The sequence below is a fragment of the Trachurus trachurus genome (assembly GCF_905171665.1).
Source record: "Trachurus trachurus genome assembly, chromosome: 4".
Lineage (NCBI taxonomy): Eukaryota > Metazoa > Chordata > Actinopteri > Carangiformes > Carangidae > Trachurus > Trachurus trachurus.
Window position 1 is genome coordinate 6120395 of NC_139898.1, and position 21325 is coordinate 6141719.

The 21325-nt window shown below is 42.6% G+C and overlaps 1 protein-coding gene across 2 annotated transcripts; it reads left to right on the forward strand.

The window, feature by feature from the left end:
• The first annotated feature begins 286 nt into the window (after positions 1-286).
• Positions 287-19853, forward strand: rad23ab (RAD23 homolog A, nucleotide excision repair protein b). Of its 2 annotated transcripts, none has more exons than XM_083970699.1 (10): positions 287-512; positions 2716-2797; positions 2955-3034; positions 6086-6534; positions 9699-9745; positions 11701-11828; positions 11912-12077; positions 13218-13399; positions 15216-15362; positions 18833-19853. In XM_083970699.1, the coding sequence occupies exons 1-10, from the start codon at positions 444-446 to the stop codon at positions 18944-18946; spliced, it is 1464 nt and encodes a 487-aa protein (XP_083826825.1). In that variant the 5' UTR covers positions 287-443; the 3' UTR covers positions 18947-19853. The 2 variants fall into 2 exon arrangements, with proteins under 2 accessions (XP_083826825.1, XP_083826824.1); XM_083970698.1 differs by having other exon boundaries at positions 13215-13399; positions 18833-19852.
• The last annotated feature ends 1472 nt before the right edge of the window (positions 19854-21325 follow it).

Sequence of the window (21325 nt, forward strand, 5' to 3'; positions counted from 1 at the left end):
CAGATGAGAAATGCACAATGAGAAAACAGCTTTAGCAGTAAAGTGCCATAATGAAACAAAAGATGAGATATTCCAGCAGCAAAATGGACAGTACACAGAGAGGAGAGTGCAAAAATTAACAGTTTATGTCGCAGTTTGATATTCAAAGTTAACAAGAATTGCAGGAGATACCGTTTTATTGACTCATTAATCTGCCTCTCGACTTCTTCAGTCTTTCCGACGGCACCTGAAGGCGGCAGCGTGCAGTGCGGTGCAGTGCCTCGCCTCCAGCGGTAGATGGCGTCCGTGTGCAGCTCGCTCCGCAGCACTGAGACAGCTGAGTCACACATACATTTAGACCCAGTTAAATAGATATTGAGCAAAAAGAGCGGCTTCAGTCGAGAAATTGCCCCCCAACTCCACTGAATCTTGACCCCAGCTGCCTCCCACAACCGCGTCGCAAGATGCTGACGATAACACTAAAGACCCTGCAGCAACAGACGTTCAAAATTGAGATAGACCCAGAATTGACGGTGAGTAGAAGTTAACGGGGCTGAAGTAAACATGCCCAGGCCGGGAGGGAGGGCTGCCATATAGGCTGTAGCATTGGGGAATTGCAGCTAACGTTCAGACAGACGTGGTAACGGCGGCTAAGGGGCGGACTGTCATATTTTTGTCTAATTAAAAAAGTACGGTTGAGTGTGTGAGACAAATATGCATTGGGACAAGTTGTTAATTTGGAGGTTCTTACAGTTACTGAGTTCATGTGGGGTAATGTTGCTACAGCTAGCTCGAGCTAGACCGGAATCAAGCAACTTGTCCTTCAAAGTAAAGGCCTCACATCTTTATTTGAATCACTTTCACATTTTTAGACCGTGTTGACGAAAGGCTTTTGATTGGATAAAGAATATAAATAATACGGTAAAACACACTGCCTGTATACCTATGAACTCAACACCCGTTGTGAATAGCAGAAAGGTTTTATACTGAAAAACAATGACCGGAAATGTGAGTGGATTGCTTTAGCTTGATGGTGTTTGACTTGTTTCAGTGTTTCACCATGAATGACGATGCAATATTTTAATCCTTCTGCTTGTTAGTGTTGTAGTGGGAAGACTGTCAGTAAATCCTCAGTATAAGCCCCCTCCTCAAGACCTGTGGGCTTTTCCCATATGAAAAAGCAGCATATAGTCATTTATATTAGGTGTATTTAACTAATGTTTCCTGTGTGACCACAATGACCACAACAGCCATTGGCGCCCCACATGCATCATAATAAATGTGAAACTGCAACATTTTTCTTTTTAATAACAAAACAAACTGATAATATTATGATTGTCTTTTACTCATGTTTGTAATGATCTAAATCCACTGGTCCAACATGGACATGTGTCATTCAGTCCATGGTTCATTTGCACAGTAGTGAAGCTGTTTGTTCCCACACTGCTCCAAAATTATGTTCCAAATTAATCCTGTTGTAATATATATCAATTTAGTTTTCACTGTAACTGCAATAACATTTACACCAGATATACGCACATTTGTCAACAGCAAAATGAAGTGCTCATAAAAGCAACCAGCATAGATGTGCTTATTTTATATACCGTAGGTAGTTGTCTTTGTTTGAGTGTTTATCCGCTTGTTGGGTCATTATGTCCTTTTCGTTTGAACATCTGTATACTTTAAGCTAATTGTAGGATATAATTAATTGTTCTGTCTGTTTTTGCTATTGACTGTTTTAATTATAGTAGCTATACAAGCCCAACTAGTGTCAGGGGCCCGAGAACTATCAGCAACAGCTACAAACTCAATTATATAGTGAGCTGCAATTATTTTAAATAAGATAAACTGTGACACATCATTGTTGTGCATTATTAACACCAAAAGTGTTGTGTTGCTAAGCAGATGCCCAGGTCAACAGAACATATTGGTTCGTGTAAGTCCTAACAAAAATCGCACTATAATAGAGCTGCAACAGTTAATCGAACAATTATTCATTATTAAATTAATTGCCAACTATTTTGATAATTGAATAATCGGTTTGTATAGTCCAAATTCTCTGATTTCAGCTTCTTAAAATGTGAATACAGTATTTCTGGTTTCTTTGTTCCTTTATGACAATATACTGAGTATCTCTTTGGTTTGTGGACCGAACAAGAGATATGAGGACGTCATCTTGTGGTTTGGGAAACACTGATTGACATTTTTAAACATTTTATCGACCAAACAACTAATCGATTAATCGTTTACATAATCAATGATGAAAGTAACCGTTAGTTGCAGCCCTACATAATAAATATTGTAGTGAATAGTGAATATCTGCCCATATAATGGCAATATGATATGTTTTGTATATGATACAGCCCTATAATAAAGGAAGGCAATATGAACGAATGACAACATAACCCTCAGGAGTGTAGCGTTAGATAAGTGAAGTAGTTGTGGATGGTCACAGTGATATTATCTCTCTATTAGCAGAATATCAACACTTTGCTATAGATCCTATCCTGTTATTAAACTGATTTAAGTGAGTGCAACTTCTCGCCACAGTGCTCGTCCAGTGGAAAACAGTAACACACTCCCATAACATTCGATGTGATTACATGTACAGAAACAACCAGCGGGTCTAACTGCACTAACTCTGGGGTTTTCATTCACACAGTGTCACTTCTGGAGATGTTTCAATTTATAAAAAATTCTCTTTTAGTTACGTCATTGTCTGTTGATGTTTGTCAGGTGAAAACCTTGAAGGAGAAGATCGAGGAGGACAGAGGAAAAGATGCATTTCCTGCCGCGGGACAAAAACTCATCTATGCAGGTGAGACGGACGAGGTCACTCACATTTGAACATTGTAGCATTTGAAAGAAAGAATTTAAGAATTTCATAACACTGTTTAAGACTGTTAAAGCTTCTTATTCTAGTGTGTGGCATGAATCTTTTTCCCCCGTCTCCTGTTTCTGCTTGAATGTCACAGGCAAAATCTTAAACGATGACACCCCGCTGAAAGAGTACAAAATGGATGAGAAAAACTTTGTGGTGGTCATGGTTACCAAGGTCAGTGTGTCCTCAGATTATTATTTTTTGGACATTAAATTAAGGTCATACTCACACCACCCAGTTGCTCTGAGTGAACCGTTATTATCTACTAACGACCTTGTTCACTGTTGTGTCTGTGGTTGTGTGCGACTACTGATAGCAGGAAGTCATCCCTGCTACGCTTTTAATTTGAAAGATCTATAAAAAGTAATGAGTTTTTATGACAGTTGTTAATGATGGTTGTAAAAAAATTTGAAAAGTAGAAGTGACTGGAAAAGAAATACTGAATTAAAACTGTTAAAAGGAGAAACTCAAATACACACAATAACCCAACACACCGTTTACAACTGTCATTAAAACGTGTCTTGAGGGATCAGATCACAAGTGATCACAAGTGCTTTGCCCTAAATAATAAAGTGTAAACTGGCACAACCCACTGTCTCACTGTCCGCTGGTGATCTTACCACTCAAGATGTGTTTTAATGACAGCTGTAAACAGGCTCAGTGATGCAGAGCTTTAAGCCTTAATAAAACGTTAACATGTCAGTCATAAAGATTCCCGTCTGTACAGTTGTCAGGAGAAGTTTTATACCAGGTTGTAAACATGTTTATTTCTGCTGTAAAGTTGGACATGTTAACAACAGAGTCCAGATATTCGTCGGTATCTCTTTCCTGCTAGTAAGACTAACCTAATTTTATCCCTCTGCCGTTCGTCTCTCAAAAGGATAGTTCAACATGTTGAAAAAATTTGCCTATTGCCATAATCCCTATAGTCAAAGGGGAAGGTTCATTAGAGGCATGTTGTTTTGAGATCCGTGCATAGCGTGGTGAACGTGCAGGTCACAACTTGTCCATGAGAGCGTTGTGGAGTTGTTTGATTGTGTATTTGATGAGTTTGATGAGGGGCAGGGGACCTGTATCACCTCCATTGTGTTCACTGAGCAGCTCACGTCTCTGCCCCGCTGATCTCAAAACAACATGCACCGATAATTAAAGTATTTTTGGGGGGGCTTTTTCACCTTTAATGGACAGGAGAGTTGAGAGAGAGACAGGAAATGGGAGGAAGAGGGGGGGGGGGGGGGGGGGGGTGACATGCAGGATAGGGCCGCTCGACGTGGGATTCGAAGCGGGGCCGTCTGCTGTGAGGACTATAGCCTCAGCACATGTGCTCAGTTGGTGGAGCACATGTGTGCTAAACACCCCCCCATGCACCGATAATTAAAGGTAATGAATGACTGTATAGGGATTATGGTGATTGGTGAATTTGCCAAAATGTTGAACTATCCCTTTAAATTCCTTGTAATCATTTCATTCATCAAGTCTCGATTGCCTTTTTTTTAAAACTATATTTATAAAACCCTTGATCCCACTATACCCCTCTGTATTTTACACTATTTTATTATTATGGTATGCTTTTTATTGTATGTATCAGTTGCTTGAACCAATTGCCCCTGGTTGGATTAATAAAGTTGTATTGATATGGGCAGAAGCTGCCTGCCATCAGGAGATATCAGACCAGGCCCAAGGTACATAAAAAAAAACATGCTTATGCTATGTCCCGCACCTACATTGGTGTTTCTTAAGACAGAATGTGTCACCGACCTCACAAATCACCCTGACCACGTCTACACAGGTTTCCAAACTGATGTGGAATGTGAAAACCCAGATGAAAAAAGATGTAAATTAACATGAAATAAAACAACCACCTTCACAGCTTTTTACCGTTTCCACAGCACAATTGTACAATTCTTTACCAGTTTTCGTCAGCTTTATTTACTATTCTTATTTACTGTGAGTCATTCTGTAGACCGTTTCATATTGTTATATTCACTGATCAGTGGTGGAGCCTGTCTGGAGCCTCATTAAGACGTCTCTAGTCCCAGTAGAGACGCTGTGGGTTGAACTCAGAGAGCTTCTGACACCAGAGAGTGTGTGTGAGCAGACAGAAGAAGAATTGCCAGAACTTCTTCATGAACTTTGAGTTAAAGTTAAATCACATTTGGTTCATCTATATTTGTGACTTGGTGCAGAAAACCCTGCCCTGTTAGATGTAATTAAATCAAGCGTTTCTCGCTCTCCCCCGACGCCAACACAGTGACAGACAGTTGAAACCGAAAAAAAACAAGGACCAACAAAAAGTCACCAAAAAAAGGCAGACATGAAGAAAAAAAATCAGAAGTTTAAAGGGATACGCCAACATTTTTTTGTGTGTCTTGCCTCACTCCCGAGTCCATGACAAGCAGATAGACACCATCCTTTCGACTGTGCGTGAAGTAATAAGGGAGATACGGGCAGAGCTGGCGCACCGCTAATTAGCTTAGCTCAAATGCTGGAAGTGTATAGGTAGTGTTAGCCTGCCTCCTACCCGAGCCAAAATCAGCAGTCAGAAGCTGATTTCATTTTAGCTCTAAACTCTGTAAATATATCACTTTATCAACATTTCAAACATTTTTAGGCGAGAAAGTAGCTGTTTAGATCAGCAGTTGTTAATTTTACCAGCTGTTTACAATTTTGATTGGACAAATTCGGCGCTACTCATGCTAACTGTTGTGACGCACTTCCGGTTACATTCACAAAATAAAACACCCGTTGCCCTTTATATAAAGAAAACCATGATTATAGAATTCGTGCTTTTACTCTGAAATAGGAAGCTAACCTACCCTCGATGTAGCTAGCTTGAACCAAAATTAAATCGTCTTTGCTTGAATCCTCCATTTTGACCGATCTCATCCCGTTACCGGCATTTGACCGCTCAAGATGCCTTACCGGAGAGTTTTGTCAGCTCTGAGACGAAGATTGGTCTGTTTAGAGTTGCTGAAGAGTGTCTCTGATGGCAGGCTAACACTACCTATGCACTTCCAGCATTTTAGCTAAGCTAATTAGCGGTGCGCCAGCTCTGCCCGTATCTCCCTTGTTACTGCACGCACAGTCAAAAGGATGGTGTCTATCTGCTTGTCATGGACTCAGGAGTGAGGCAAGACACGAAAAAAAAAATGTTAGTGTATCCCTTTAACAGTCTGGTCGTCACATAAACATCACTAATGATCGATTTCTCAAATGTCTTTTCAGCCTAAAGCAGCCCCTCCTCCACAGGCAGCCCCTCAGCCGGCTCCCCCAGCAGCAGCAGCTGCAGCAACACCCTCAGCCTCAGCTCCAGCTCCAGCTGCAGCCCCGGCCTCTGGCTCAGCACAGGCCACCTCCACGCCAACACACACGGCCACCGCACCAACACCGGCCTCACAGTCAGTGCCTCCGTCTGAACCCCCCTCCTCAGCCCCAAAAAACACTTCTGTGGCTTCTGTTGAATCGTCATCAGCAGCAGCTCTGGACTCAAACACACCTGAAGACTCGGCTCCAGCTGTGGCCTCGGCTGCTGCTGCCGCTGCTCCGGACGCCGCCGCGGCTCCAGCTGCTGAACCCGCTCAGACGGCGTCGGCCGCCCAGCCTGAGGAGAAGCCGAGGGAAGAGTCTGAGAATCAGCCATCTCCCACCGTACCGGTCCACTCCTCCGCTTCCAGGTTGGATGACCTTCCAGCAGACTTGTTTTTAAAGGGATAGTTCAACATTTTGGAAAATTGGCCCACTGCCATAATCCCTATAGTCTTAGGAGTAGGTTCGTTACCTTTAATTGTCGGTGCAAGCTGTTTTTAGATCGGCAGGGCAGAGACGTGAGCTCTGCACGGCACACGGTATTTCCACGTTTCCCTCATCAGACTCATCAAATACACAATCCAACAACTCCAAAAAACAGTTCTAAAAACAGCTTGCACCGACAAATGAAGGTAATGAACCTACTGCTAAAACTATAGGAATTATGGCAATGGGCCAATTTGCCAAAATTTTGAACTATCCCTTTAAATAAGTTGTAAAGTCTGGGTTAGCACAGTGAGAACGTAGCAGAGCGGAGCTTCAGATCAGATATCTGAATGTTGCCACTACAGCTCAGCGTCACTCACTGATGCAGACTCAAAGAGCTGCTCTACATTTTGTTCCTCTGTGTTTGAAGTTAGATGATCAGAGCTTCATCATCAGGTCCAACTTTTAATTTTACTGGCACAATGATTTATGACCGGACTAGGGATGGGCATTTGAAGAAATCTTTTTGATCGATCATCTGGAAAATTAACAATGAACTATCGATTGAACATTAATATCATATTCATATACTATAGAGTGCATGTTCACGTGCGCCTGCAGACTTCTACTAGCAGCCAGAAGTTACATGGGAGGACATGTGCCAGTAATGCAGGGCAGTCCCCGTGAAGGAAGAAGGACAACGTACATCAGTGGCGGCTGGTGACTGAAAAAATTGGGGAGGACAGGAGGAAAACCAGTCCACGGTGTCATGTTATTTTAGTCAACTACCTATCTCTACTTTCTTATATTCGATTTAATTTGAGTAATAAAACAATGACGTACAAGACTTCTTTAAAAAAACATTTTATTAAATGATAAAAGTCTGTTGACATCAGGACCATGAGTGGAGGTGAGTGACTTTGACATCAGGACCATGAGAGGAGCAGAGATCCTGTTGACAACATCAGAGGTGCAGAGTGAGCAGAAATCAAACTTTGTCAGTTTCATAGTAATTGGAAAAAACACTGAGGAAAAAAATAATTGAACTATTAAGTACTCACCTTTTCTTTAGAATTTGTAAAGCCACAAGGCAGAGTGACTTTGACATCAGGACCATGAGAGGAGCAGTGACTTTGACATCAGGACCATCTCGTGTTTGTTTGGACTTCCCACCCGGCTTGACGCGCCTGATCACGGAAAATACTAGATTACGGACCCGGTAGTTGAAATGATCGCTGCAGGGCACGAGCTGGCGGCGTGTCTGTGAACGACACATCGATTAACATGAGCCGGTGTGTCCCCGCGGCCGGCTAAAAATAAATACCGGTAATTAGTGGGGCTCGGACCGTCGGACAGTCACCGGCATGCCAGCCATCTGCTCTACCCACTACGCTACCGCAGCAGTTTACAAAGACTGCAGGACAGCACAGCACATCACACAACACTCATTAGTACACTCGCCCAAGACAAAGTGCGTTGCTGTTCCGTATTATGTCCCGCTGTTGTGCCGCTAAATATCTTCTCCTTCCGCGCCTCGACCCCAGGTTACCGTTGTGACAGTCAACGCGAATGCAGCTGTCAGAGTAACTACACGACAGCAGCATATCACAACAAAACAACTTCGTTGCTGCTCCGTATTGTGTCCCGGTCGTGCCGCTAACATTATGTCCTCCAACCGATTCCAATATCGCTGAAAACTCCATATTTCTTGTCCGAGCATAGCTGGTAGTGAAAGCTGTAAAATACATAGCGGTATTTCCTGTTTACAGCTGTATAAATGTGAGAATGAAATTTGGGAACTGTCATTGGACCAACCTGCTGTCAATCTTGTGTTCTGATTGCTGATTGGTACAGAAGAGCCTCCTCCGTCATGACGTCATTTTACGTGTCTTAGCCAATCACAGGTCAGGATGAAGACATCCTAAATGCATTGAGTCAATGGAAGAAGATCCCGCCCCGAGGCCAGTTAGGGAAGTAAAAATCTTGCCACCTCCGTAGAGCCCCCACCTTCCTGCTCCCTGCTCCTCACACAGCCTGCTCTGTCTCCTGAGCCTGCTGGCGGCGCAGTTGAGCCGTTTTAAGTGGATTTTCTTCCAAAAAACAAACTTTTTTTATGATAAAATACATATATAATATTTTATAAATTATACTGAGATTTGGTAATGATTTATTTCAACCAGTTACTCTTTCTTAAATAAAAAATAAATTTTCCTTTTGCCTCTCAAAAATAGAGGAGGACCAACCTCCTCTGCCTCAATGGACCAGCCTCCTCTGACGTACATGGATGTCTGCTTGTGCATCACCTGTAAGGTGCCCACTATTTAAAAAAAGACGGCGCTGCGCTCTCCTCCTGGCTCACCTGCAGCTGAGCTGTCAGAGTAGCTCCGCTGCCTCTCTCTCTCTCTTCAGGCTGCTGTTTGGCTGCACTTGTACAAAAAGCAATCACAAGCACTTTCAAAAATGATGTGGCGCTGCACATCTGTAGCTGTGTGTAGAGCATTTTAATCTTCTCAGTTAACGGTAACAATAACAACGTTAGATTGATAAAAAATTTACGTGATCGATACAATTCTGAACGATCAGTGAACGATAATTGATTAACCATGCCCATCCCTAGACCAGACCACTCCAAAACTCACGACATCATCATAAGCTGATGAATTACAACTTCACCTACCATCCCTGTACAGCAGACAGTCACAGTGGATGGCTGGATCCATTTTAAATCGTGTCTTGGATCTGATCTGGAGTCTCAGATTCATTGTCTCCAAACTGGAGACTGAACAAAAGGAGAAGTTTGAATGAAGCCATTCTGCACTGAGGCGCTGTTTTGATTAATTAATTAATTTCTACTCATTTACCCAGTACATATGATGATGTTTCTGTGTTAGATATTTATAAAAGTGATGAGTGTTTTCCTGCAAACCAAATGTACCTTTGTCTATAACTAACGTAAAGTAGCCCACATCATCAGCCTCAGCCTGTGTTTAGCCTGGTAACATCAGCGTGTACTGTATTTCCTTAGATACTGTAGCTGTGCAGACCCTTTGTCTGGTTTTGAATTGTTGGTTTACGCTCTGTCTCTGTCTCTGTCTCTCTCTCTCAGCCTTGTTGATGAACTGGGTCTCCTTGAAGAAGCAGCATCGATACTAGGTAATATATCTGTCACTTTTATTCTCCATATTATATACACCGAGGTGCTGGGGTTTTTAGTTTTCTCCCTTTTCCCACAGTGACAGCATTTCTCTTTGAGCAATAAGTTCTTGGTGTGAATCAAATGAACCAGTTGAGTGGCCACACTCAGTGAAAGGCTGCTGCCACGCTTCCATTAACAGCTGAGTACCAAATTGAAATGACTTTTAGGAAGTCTGCAAAACACCATTTTCAATGTTCTTGGTTTCCTACTGTGTTTTTTCTTCTTGCTATTTTCATGTGTTTGGTAGTTTTGTTAAGTTCTAAAATCAGGATTTGATCACACTGTGGTCCTGACATTCTGAGAACTCAGAGGTGAGGTGAATGACAGTGAATAACACTTCATCGTGGCACCTGTTAGTGGGTGGGATACATTAGGCAGCAAGTGAACATGTTGTCCTCAAAGTTGATGTGTTAGAAGCAGGAACAATGGGCAGATTAAGGATTTGATCAAGTTCTACAAGGACGACTGGGTCTCTCATGAGCTGCAGCTGCAGTTCTTATGGGCTGTTCCCGGTCTGCTGGTCAGGATCTTTCAGAAGTTGGTCCAAGGAAGGAACGGTGGTGAAGCAGCTCCAGGCTCATTGATACACGTGGGGAGAGAAGGCTGGCCCGTGTGCTCCCATCCAACAGACCAGATACTTTTGCTCAGACTGCTGAACAATTTCATGCTGCTTCTGATAGAAAGCTGTCAAGATACACATGGGCTTCTCCGCGGCCACGCCCCTTTAAGAGACTAGCAGCAGTCTTGAGTCTATTGACTCTAATGAGAGAAGTGAACGTGAACACAGATTTTGGTTGATTCTTTCGCTCCACAGTACCGTAACTTAATACATTTTGGACAAATTTTTTACAAGCCACATCTCTTCTGAACATTTTGACACAAAAAAGGCAATTTTCAAACGGACACATCAGGAGAAAATGAACTTTGTTCAAGACCTGTCTCTGTCTCAACAACACACTCTCGCGAGATTTGGCACAGATCTCCTAGGCAACGTCAAACAAACGTTCGCGAATGCCTGCGCTAATTATTTAAAGCAGAAGTGAGTGGTCCGGTCGTTTTCGCTAATGCTGCGTTCCAGGCAGGCTTTTGAAATCGTAAATTACAGCTTCAAGTCACAACTTACGACTTTGTAGCGTTCCAGGCAACCCACTCGTGTTTTTCCGACCTGTTTTACCGGTGAAAGTCACTATAACGGCCACTCGTAACTTCCAACCCGTGAACTCGTACCAGATCGAACTGGTACCACTTCACGGTCGGAAAAATACGAGTTTCCTTGAACGCACCATAACAGTCCTCGTCCCTACGTCGCCACATTCACGGCGTCCCTTGGCTGCACACACAGCCCTGCATGCCGTTCTCTCTCCTCATTGGATAAAAACTGTAGGATACGATAAATGTTTTCTCTTCGGCTCAGAGCAGAGCAGAGGGACTGAGAGACCCGTGTTTCAGTCCAAACACTCTATGTAAGTGATTGCTGTCGGAAGATATAACTATTTAAGACTTATATTAACACAAATATATCACTTACTTCTGCTTTAAATAATTTTCGTCATGCTAAATATAACTGTTAGCTGTGTAAATATTTAATGTTATCATAAGAAAATATAAATATCTCACTTTCGTCTACCTACAACTTTCATAAATCCACACACAACACGAGGCGGGGTGGACGGTTGCCCACACCCACTTAGGAGACAGTAATTATAGCCAAACCATTTCATATCATTGGAGCAGCTTCTCATGGGCCATCTGGATAGTATATAGAATATCTCTGGTGCAGCGCAGCAAAAGGGACCAACACAATATTAGACAGGTGGTCATGATGTCATGTCTGATCGGTGTAAGTCCAGTCTTATCTGAACCATCCCTCTCCCCTGTCCTCCCCCTCCTCCCCCTCCTGTTGTTTCCACAGTGACGGGTCCGGCCTATGAGAACCTGGTGTCAGAGATCATGTCTATGGGTTATGAGCGGGAGCAGGTGGTCGCCGCCCTCAGAGCCAGTTACAACAACCCGGACCGGGCTGTGGAGTATCTGCTCATGGTGAGGATTAACCCCCGCTTCACCCCCAGCCCCGCCCACTGCTCTGTTCGCGGGGCGTGTTGTAAAATGTTTGTGTGCTGCAGGGTATTCCAGCAGAGGCCAGCAATCTGCCACCTCCAGAGCCGGTACAGCACACTGCTCCGCTGAACCCCCCTGCCCCTGCCCCTGCCCCAGCCCCCGCCCCCGCCCCTGCTGCCCCTGCTGCCCCTGCTCCACAGCAGCCACAGCAGCCGCCTGCAGCCGCTACCAGTAAGAGCACACATTTGTTTCATCAGTGTGAGTATGTGTATGGATGGACCCAACCAAAGAGTTTTTCTGATTCTCTCATGTATTCATGGTTTTTGCAAATACATTTTAAATCTTAAAGGACAATTCCAGGCAAATTCAACATGGGGCTCTAGTTTCCTAATATTTTAGGAATATTTTATAGGTCTCGTGCGAGAGTCCAGTTGACGTGCTCAGTATGTTTACAGGCAGAATAAACAATATCCAGACTTGGGCTATGTTTACACGGAAACAATCTGAATGTTGCGTTCTCACTTTTTCTCCCGCGTTTAGACAAGCATTTTTTGGGAGGAAATCTGCGTGCATACGGTGACGCAAAAGTTTGTAGAATTCGATGTTGTGTGTACACAAGGCGCACCACAAAGTCCGAGCACCTGCCTATAGAACCTTCCTTCTTCCTTCTTGAGGGGGAGGGGAGAGAGGGCTGTGAAAGAAAAAGGATTGGTTAAAGGACGGTAGCACATAAGCACAACTATACAGACATGTAGCAAGACATCAACAGAGACAGCACACAAGCACACGATGTGGAAGGAGCCTCCACACTCCTTGTAACAAGTTACAAATCATTTATCTAACATCACAGTGAGTCCGAAGCGGTAAAAATGAAACACAAGGTCAATATCCTGCATAGTTTCTCTTTTCTGTGCTGCGCTGATCAGGGCGGCGTAAACCAATAAAAGCACTTTTTTATGTAGAACAGGCTCATTTTGCATGAATAAAATCTCTTTTAATCATTATTTTGTGTTACATTATTGAATGATTTAGTTGTAGACCGTGTTCCAAGCGGGATAATGTATAGTTGGTCGGTTGTTATGGAGAAATAAACCCCGACAGGTTGCATACAACCTGTCGGGGTTTGTTTCTCCATAACAACCTCCGAACTATACATTATCCCTTACTTATATTTCCCATGAGACCCTTGGTCCTCCATCGTCAGGTTTTTCCTGAAAAGAGGCTGTTAGAGGGTTACAGGCCAGCTCAGCTCTGAGGACTGTGTCTATTTCCCACCTGCTGACTGAATGATCCAGAAATAGGTTTCCCATTGTGTTTTTTGTGTTTGTGAACAAAAACCAACAGTAAGTGGCTCATCCACTCCCCCAGCAGGGCCGGTGACCGGCAGCCAGCCTCCCGCTGCCGGCGGAGGCTCCGTCACCACGGGCAACCCTCTGGAGTTCCTGAGGAACCAGCCTCAGTTCCAGCAGATGAGACAGATCATCCAGCAGAACCCTGCCCTGCTCCCGGCCCTGCTGCAGCAGCTGGGCAGAGACAACCCACAGCTGCTGCAGGTATCACTGCGCCAAACTCACGCGCTGCCACGGCTGTCTGCATTTAAAATAAACTGATTACAGAGCAGTAAGAGTCGGCGAGCCCTCATACCAGTCAAAGACTCTATATGCAAAGATATAGATTTTCTTGTAAACTACTGAATGTGTTTTCATGATAAAGTTAATAAATACATACATATTAGGACTGAAACAGTACAAGTAACAAATTGAATCGTTTCTGTACACACAAGTGGCACAGTACATAGAAAAATAAAAAATAATAAGCGGAACTTCAAATCTGAGTTGCAGGTTCCAAACAGGCACACGGAATTCGGCGTGTTGACCAAACCAAAGATACTACGCATCCACACCACACATGTTATGTAAACGGTCAACACAGAGACATGGGCAGCTCATTCATCCAACGGGGTCTGCCACTCGTTTTCATTGTCAGAGTGACGGCTCTTCTCCTCGCTCCCTCCCTCCCTCCCTTCTCTGTTGAGGAGCAGAGGAATGACTCTCTCTCTGTTCGCTGTTATGATTAAATGGTTAATTCTGCTGTTAATGCTGCTCTTAAGTTTGTTAAAAAAAAGAGAGAGAGAGAATACAAGTTTGCACTGTTGTTAAAGGGATAGTTCACCCAAAATTCAAATTTCACTCATTATCTACTCACCCTCATGTCGACTAAGGGCTGGGAGAATTTTCAGAGTTATCCGTGCCTTCTCTGAGTTACAGCGGGGCTCCGCGCAGCAGTATTTGTCCATATAATGGTTGTGAATGGTGCTCACTTTTCTTCGTCCAAAAAGACACACCAAAAAACATCCAAATACCTCCATACTGCTCGTCTGTAATGTCCCTCTTGTATTGAAGCCCCAACATGAGAAATTGTTCCGAAAAAAATTAAATAAGTCTATATTTTAAGCTTGTTTGTAGCGGAAGCTCCCAGTGTCTCAGTTCACTGCTCTTCCTGTGTCAGTGCACTGACCGGTGGAACAATTTCTCATGACGGGGCTTCAATACAAGAGGGACATTACAGACGAGCAATATGGAGGTATTTGGATGTTTTTTGGTGTCTTTTTGGACAAAGAAAAGTGAGCACCATTCACAACCATTATATGGACAAATACTGTTGCGCGGAGCCCCACTGTAATTCCGAGAAGGCACGGATAACTCTGAAAATTCTCCCAGCCCTTAGTCGACATGAGGGTGAGTAGATAATGAGTGAAATTTGAATTTTGGGTGAACTAACCCTTTAATGCAGCACTTAAGTTTACTTGTTAAAAATTAATTCCTCAAGTTTGAGACATGAGGGTGAGTAGATAATGAGTGAAATTTGAATTTTGTGTGAACTATCCCTTTAATGCAGCACTTTAGTTTACTTGTTAAAAATTAATTCCTCAAGTTTTTGTAAGTTCTTTGAAGTCCCTTTCAGAGGAAAGTGCAAAACTAATGATTAATAATAACTAATAATTATTTTATATCATATTTATTTTCCATTTTATATATTTCTAATGTCTAATTTGAAAATTGACAAATGTTCATAACAAATGAATGAACAACATTTAGATTTTTTTATCTTCCCAAACCGAACCGGGAAAAAAAAAAAAACGAACTGTGGCTTAAAAACCAAAATACGTACCGAACCAACATTTTTATGTACCGTTACAGCTCCAGTATATTAAATACTCAATAAAAATTGGAATCCTGAACAAAGTTTGAATATAATTTTAACAATGCGAATAATGAAGCTGTGACCAAACACATCTTCCACCCTCATGGAGGTCAGTGTACAGGCAGCAGCTGTAGAATTCATATTGACTGAATATATCATTTACAGCAAATCACGCAGCACCAGGAGCGCTTCGTACAGATGCTGAACGAGCCACGAGGCGGAGACGCAGGAGGGGAAGGCGCTGAGGCCCAGGGGTCACCACACACCAACTACATACAGGTCACCCCCCAGGAGAAGGAGGCCATCGAGAGGGTCAGTTCACTCATATTTACATCTGGCTGTTTTAAAGTAGTAGTTCAGGTTATCTTACATTACATTGTGTGAAGCACTCATCAGTCAATAATAATAAATATGAACTTGGCGGAAAAAGTGAATTATTGGAAGTGAAACGGATTTTATTTAGTTAAAAATAGATAAGAAATGAATTGAGGAAGTTCACATTGGAGCAACCTGCAAACTCTATGTAGAGTGACAGTGTCAGTGTGATCACTGTTATCTGCAACAGCTCACATCAGCTGTTATGCTCTTGCAATGCAGGTAGTGTGTTCCCAGGATCAGGGGTCAGATGGTGTAAATATTCTATTCAAATGTGAAACTATGTATTGGGTTGATTTTCTGTCGTACTCAAACATGGACTATTTTTTTTTAATTTAAAAAAAATATATTTTTTGGCCTTTTTGCCTTTATTGGACAGCACATAGTGAGATAGACAGGAAAGGGGGAGGCAGAGAGAGGGGGAATGACATGCAGGAAAGGTCCGCCCGATACAGGACTCGAACCGGGGACGCCTGCATTGAGGACTGTAGCCTCTACATGGGGCGGCCACTTTAACCACTGCGCCACACACCACCCCTCAAACACGGACTGTTAAAGACAAAAACCTACTGGGTATATTATTGGCAGCCAGTAAAAAATCCATCACGAGAAAATGGTTAAAGGTAGAACTACCCACCACTGACGAATGGATGGACATTGTACTGTATATGCAGGGCTCCAGACTAACTTTTTTTACTAGGAGCACAGTGTCCCCATAACTTAAGCACAAGTATAAAATTCAGGGGCGCACACCATAAATCGACTTGCAAAGCAAATATTCACGTTTCCTTTTCATTCATGATCCTCCCACACATTGGCTATGAGCAGGGCCGGCCCCTGGCATAAACACTCTATGCGGTTGTTTAGGGCCTCAGCCGTCAGGTGGGGCCACATGATCAGAAGGGTTCAGTTCAAGTCATTTTAACACTGAGGTCGGCGCGCGCGTTTACGCGACGGTCTTGATATGTTTTTGTTTATATTTCGGTCATTTTACGCCGTAGAAACGCGGTTTAACTGCCCCCGTGACCGAGAGACGGCTCTCCTCTTTCAAATACACCCGCCCTCGATGACCTACGTTATTCACAGCCAGGGTTTGAGAGCCAATAACAGAGCATGGTGCGCACATCGTCCCCTCTCACTGTGCGTAATTGGTTGAATCCGTTGTCCGTCAACTTGAGCATACGTGATTGGTTGAATCGCCTGTCAGTCAACTTCGGCCAACCAATTGGCACTCTGGGATCACTAAGGTCCTTCCTATCACAGTTTTAGCTCCATGGTTTACCTACAGCGGCTGGCATGGAGAGAGACGGCAGAGGAGACCGAACCTGTCAATTAAAACAACGGTGAAGCTTCAAACCCACAGAATCGTTAGGAGAGAGAGAGAAGCGGTGATGACGGTGCTTCAGACGCTGGAAGTTTTGACTCATCTGATGAGCATGATTATTTAGAAAATATATATATAGGATATGAGAAAGTTCAGACTTAAACTCAGCTTTAGCTCTGTATACAGACCTGTTGAGCTCTTACACTTTCTTTTTTTAACCTTTCACACAGCACAGACACAGTGACAACACACATTATATGAACAATGTAAATTGTGTGTTTTCCATTTATTTATTTCATTGCACAACAATTCCATTTGTAAATATTTTTTGTTTGAAGAGGAAAAAAAGCTAATTTCTCATTCAAAAAATCTGATGAAGCTTTGAAGTCAATATTCAGCTTCTTTTATCTCACATTTGAGACATTTGGTGAAAATAGAATGCCAGAAAGACAACATTTATGCTCAAAAGGCGATTTTAAAAATTTCATTTTAGACTTGTTTTCTACACTTATCTATTACTGTATTCATATCCTATTTCAAGCACCAAAAGAGTTTGTTCTCATGACTAAAGGAGTGTTTTCACAAGGGATTTGAAATTTTTCAGAAAATTTGGCCTAAATTATTTCTTTATACAGTGTTCTCTGACAAATTGGGCTCAGTGTACTTAGAGCGGAAGATTAGACATAAAACACTTGAGTATTGTTACATCTGTCTATCAAACATGTCTGTATTCAGTTTTAAGCAGTGTATGTGATTTGGTGTTTGCGCTTAGAGTGGGCCACAAACAAAAAGCTTGTTTAGGGCCACCAAAATGCTAGGGCCGGCCCTGGCTATGAGTCTCCCTTCAATGTTTCACCACTGTTAAAAAATACAAACAACAAATTTACCGGTTGCACAAGTAGATGAAAAAAATTACTTACACCGTCTCAAATTGTAGGGGCAAAATGCCCCCACTTATGGGCAGTCTGGAGCCCTGATAGGAGATTTATACATCTAATTGTGCTTTGTGTAAACCTGCCCTCTTTTTCATGTGATGGTTGGGCAGTCAGAGGTGGTGGGCTCCCATGTTCTGTTCTGTTGATTCATAACTAGAATGACCAGTGATTGAGGGGCAAATCCCAGAAGGCAAATATGGACAACATTATTTGGACTTTCTGCATCCACCTTTCCCTATCTCCAGAGGGAGGGGGGAACAAACAAGGGACAAATAACCTGAGGACTAAAGAAAGTCTGAAATGCTGTAATTATTATATGTAATGGAAATGTGCCTTTCTAAATAAGAATAAAGTTAAAAACAAGACAAAAAAACAAGATGTAATGGACACAGTTTAAAGGGATAGTTCAACATTTTGGCAAATACGCCTATTGCCATATCCCTATAGTCTTTTTTTTTTAAATTAAAGGTTAATTACCTTTGTCGGTGCAAGCTGTTTTTAGATCGGCGGGACAGAGATGCGAGCTGCTCAGCTAACGCAACAAAGGAGCATGGTACATTGCGTTTCCCTCAGCAAACTGAATACACAATCCAACAACTCCAGAACGCTCTCATGGACAAGTTGTGACCTGCACATTCACCACACTATGAAATAATATGTAACATTACGACACATGAAGCAAATACTCAAAACTACTTGCGCTTTTGAAATCAGTCCGCCCTGCAGTCGTGTCTGGAATGTAGTTCCGGCTTTGCATTTGCCTCAAAAACCACTCTGTCTTGTAATGTTACATTATTATCTCATAGCATGGTGAATGTGCAGGTCACAACTTGTCCACCAAAGCGTTTTGGAGTTGTTGGATTGTGTATTTGATGAGTTTGATGAGGGAAATGCAAAGTAAGTACGAAAGTACCGTGTGCCGTGCAGAGCTCACGTCTCTGCCCCGCCCATCTAAAAACAGCTTGCACCGACAATTAAAGGTAATGAACCTACTCCTAAGACTATAGGGATTATGGCAATAGGCGAAAATGTTGAACTATCGCTTTAAGTAGAGAAATCTATGATAGATAATTGTCCAACACACAGCTGCACTAGTGGGTTGTGTATCTGTGTGTGTAAGTGACGTGAATGTGTGTGTTGTGTTCCAGTTAAAAGCCCTGGGCTTCCCCGAGGGCCTGGTCATCCAGGCTTACTTCGCCTGCGAGAAGAACGAGAACCTGGCAGCCAACTTCCTGCTACAGCAGACATGGGACGATGAGTAAGCACACATGAGCCGACACATCACCCAGACACCCGGTCCACCAGGGATTCACAGGGACAGGAGAGGGAGATGACATTTCTTTTCACACCACGGGACTGTGCTCTGATGATGGTGATGGAAGACGACGACGACGACTACGATGATGATGATGAAGACGACGATGTACGACACGCTGTTCAAAGTTAGCTGTGCTGCCTCCTCCCCATTCGGCTGTGATGATCGTCATAGGAGCTCACACTGAGCCGTGCCTCACTGCTGCTACATTATTACTGCTGCTGCTTGTGCTGGCTGACCCCACTGAGAAGGAGTCATGGCAGGAGATCATGCAACAGTCTGCATCACCCTCACAGGCCAACAGGCTTTTATTCAGAGGATTTCCCCCTGCGGTCAGCACACAGGCTGCCTGACTACTGTACATATACAGAATACACACCATAGAGTGTGTCGCTGTTGTGAATATATATGACGAAAAACTAAATTTCAACGTGTGTTGACATGTTGGATTTACCTGAAAGTGTGATGCAAACTGTTGACTGAAGTATTCGAGAGCTAGCATTGCTTTATATTAAAGTTGAGGTCTGATCATTTCATTTCCTCTACTTATTTTGTCCTGGAGGGAAAAAAAATCCCAAATGTAAAATATCCAAACAGCATAAAGCCTTCAGATCTGCATTTATGGTTCTGTCACCATACCAGAAAAATAAAAAAAATGATGAAATGAAGATATAATTGGTTAAACATTTTGGCAAATTGCCCCATTTCCATAATCCCTATAGTAATAGCAGTTAGTTCGTTACCTTTATTTGTCGGTGCAAGCTATTTTTAGAATGGCAGAGCAGAGCTGTGAGCTGCTTAGAGCTATTCTATGGAGGCTAATGGGATTTCTTGGTTTCCCTCATCAAACTCATCAAATGCACAATCCAACAACTCCAAAATGCTCTGGTTGACAAGTTGTGACCTGCACATTCACCACGCTAGGAGATAATAACGGAACGTTCCGAGACAGAGCCGTTTTAGAGGTAAATTCGTGCAAAACCGCTGATGCGTGTTGCCTTCAGGGACAGTTTTTCAGCAAGCAGTCTCTGCATTTACCTTTAAAACAACTCTGTCTCGTAACGTTCCGTTATTATCTCATAGCGTGGTGAATGTGCAGGACACAACTTGTCCACCAGAGCATTTTGGAGTTGTTGGATTGTGTATTTGATGAGTTTGATGAGGTAAAACCAAGAAATCCCATTAGCCTCTGTAGCGTAGCTCTGAGCAGCTCGCGGCTCTGCTCCACCGTTCTAAAAATAGCTTACACCGACAAATAAAGATAACAAACCTACTGCTATGACTATAGCGATTATGGAAATGAGCCAAATTGCCAAAATGTTGAACTATCCCTTTAAGGGAACGATTCAGAATTACAACTGTTAATGTCAAAATGTAAAAAAAAAGTGAATGTCTAATATTATCATTTCAATTTTGACTTCCCAATTTGTGGTGAAAAATGTTTTGTCCTGCATTATAATCATTATAATTTGGACCTTAAATGTCAATGTTTTAGATTATTTTGACAGACTATGTATATGTCAAGATGAAACATTTGACTTTGTGTTAAATTCTATCACTTGGACTCTGACAGTTGAAGTTTTGACTTTTATCTTTTGGCAGTGATGGGCTTCCGTAGGAGATGTTCAACATGAAGTAAAACCTGTCTGCTGTACGTTAGTGGTTAACTCCACCACCACAAGCATCACAGCAGTTTGCACATGCAGTGATTGAGACGGAGCTGTGCACTCACAGTGTGTTAGGATTATTGTTACTGAGGTTAGGTGTGTGTATTTAGTGGGGGAAGTGGACACACACAGATGCAGGTTTTTTTTGTTTTTTATATATATGTTTTGGCGATTGAGGAGGAATTTTTTGAAGGGTGATTGTGAAGTGCCACCGACTTTGACTTTTTTCTCTCTTTTTTTTTCCTTTCAAAGAATAAGTTTTTATTCTTACTCACCTCCTGCTGTCAGCCAGTCCGGTTCTTCTCTTTTTTTCTCGTTCGTTTGTGTCGTTTCACATCTTCTATGCATCTTAAAAGCTGTAAGAATTTGAGCCATTGCTCCTTCATGCCTTATTGGTAGTTAAAGACTTGAACTTATTTCATTTTACTAACAATGTTGTAGTTCTACAGTGTCCAATATTTCACAGATGAGTGTTGTGGGATTGGTGATCACCAACTTTTAATTATTGATATTTACCAGTTGCAGTTTCAAAAATGAACTCGAGGGGGTCGGAAGAAGTGCTAGAAGCCAAAAACAAGTCATTTTTTTAGCGTTCAGCATGCGCTTTGCTGTTTCCCATTTAACTTTTCTTTACTTTGTTTGAACTGGAAATGACTGGA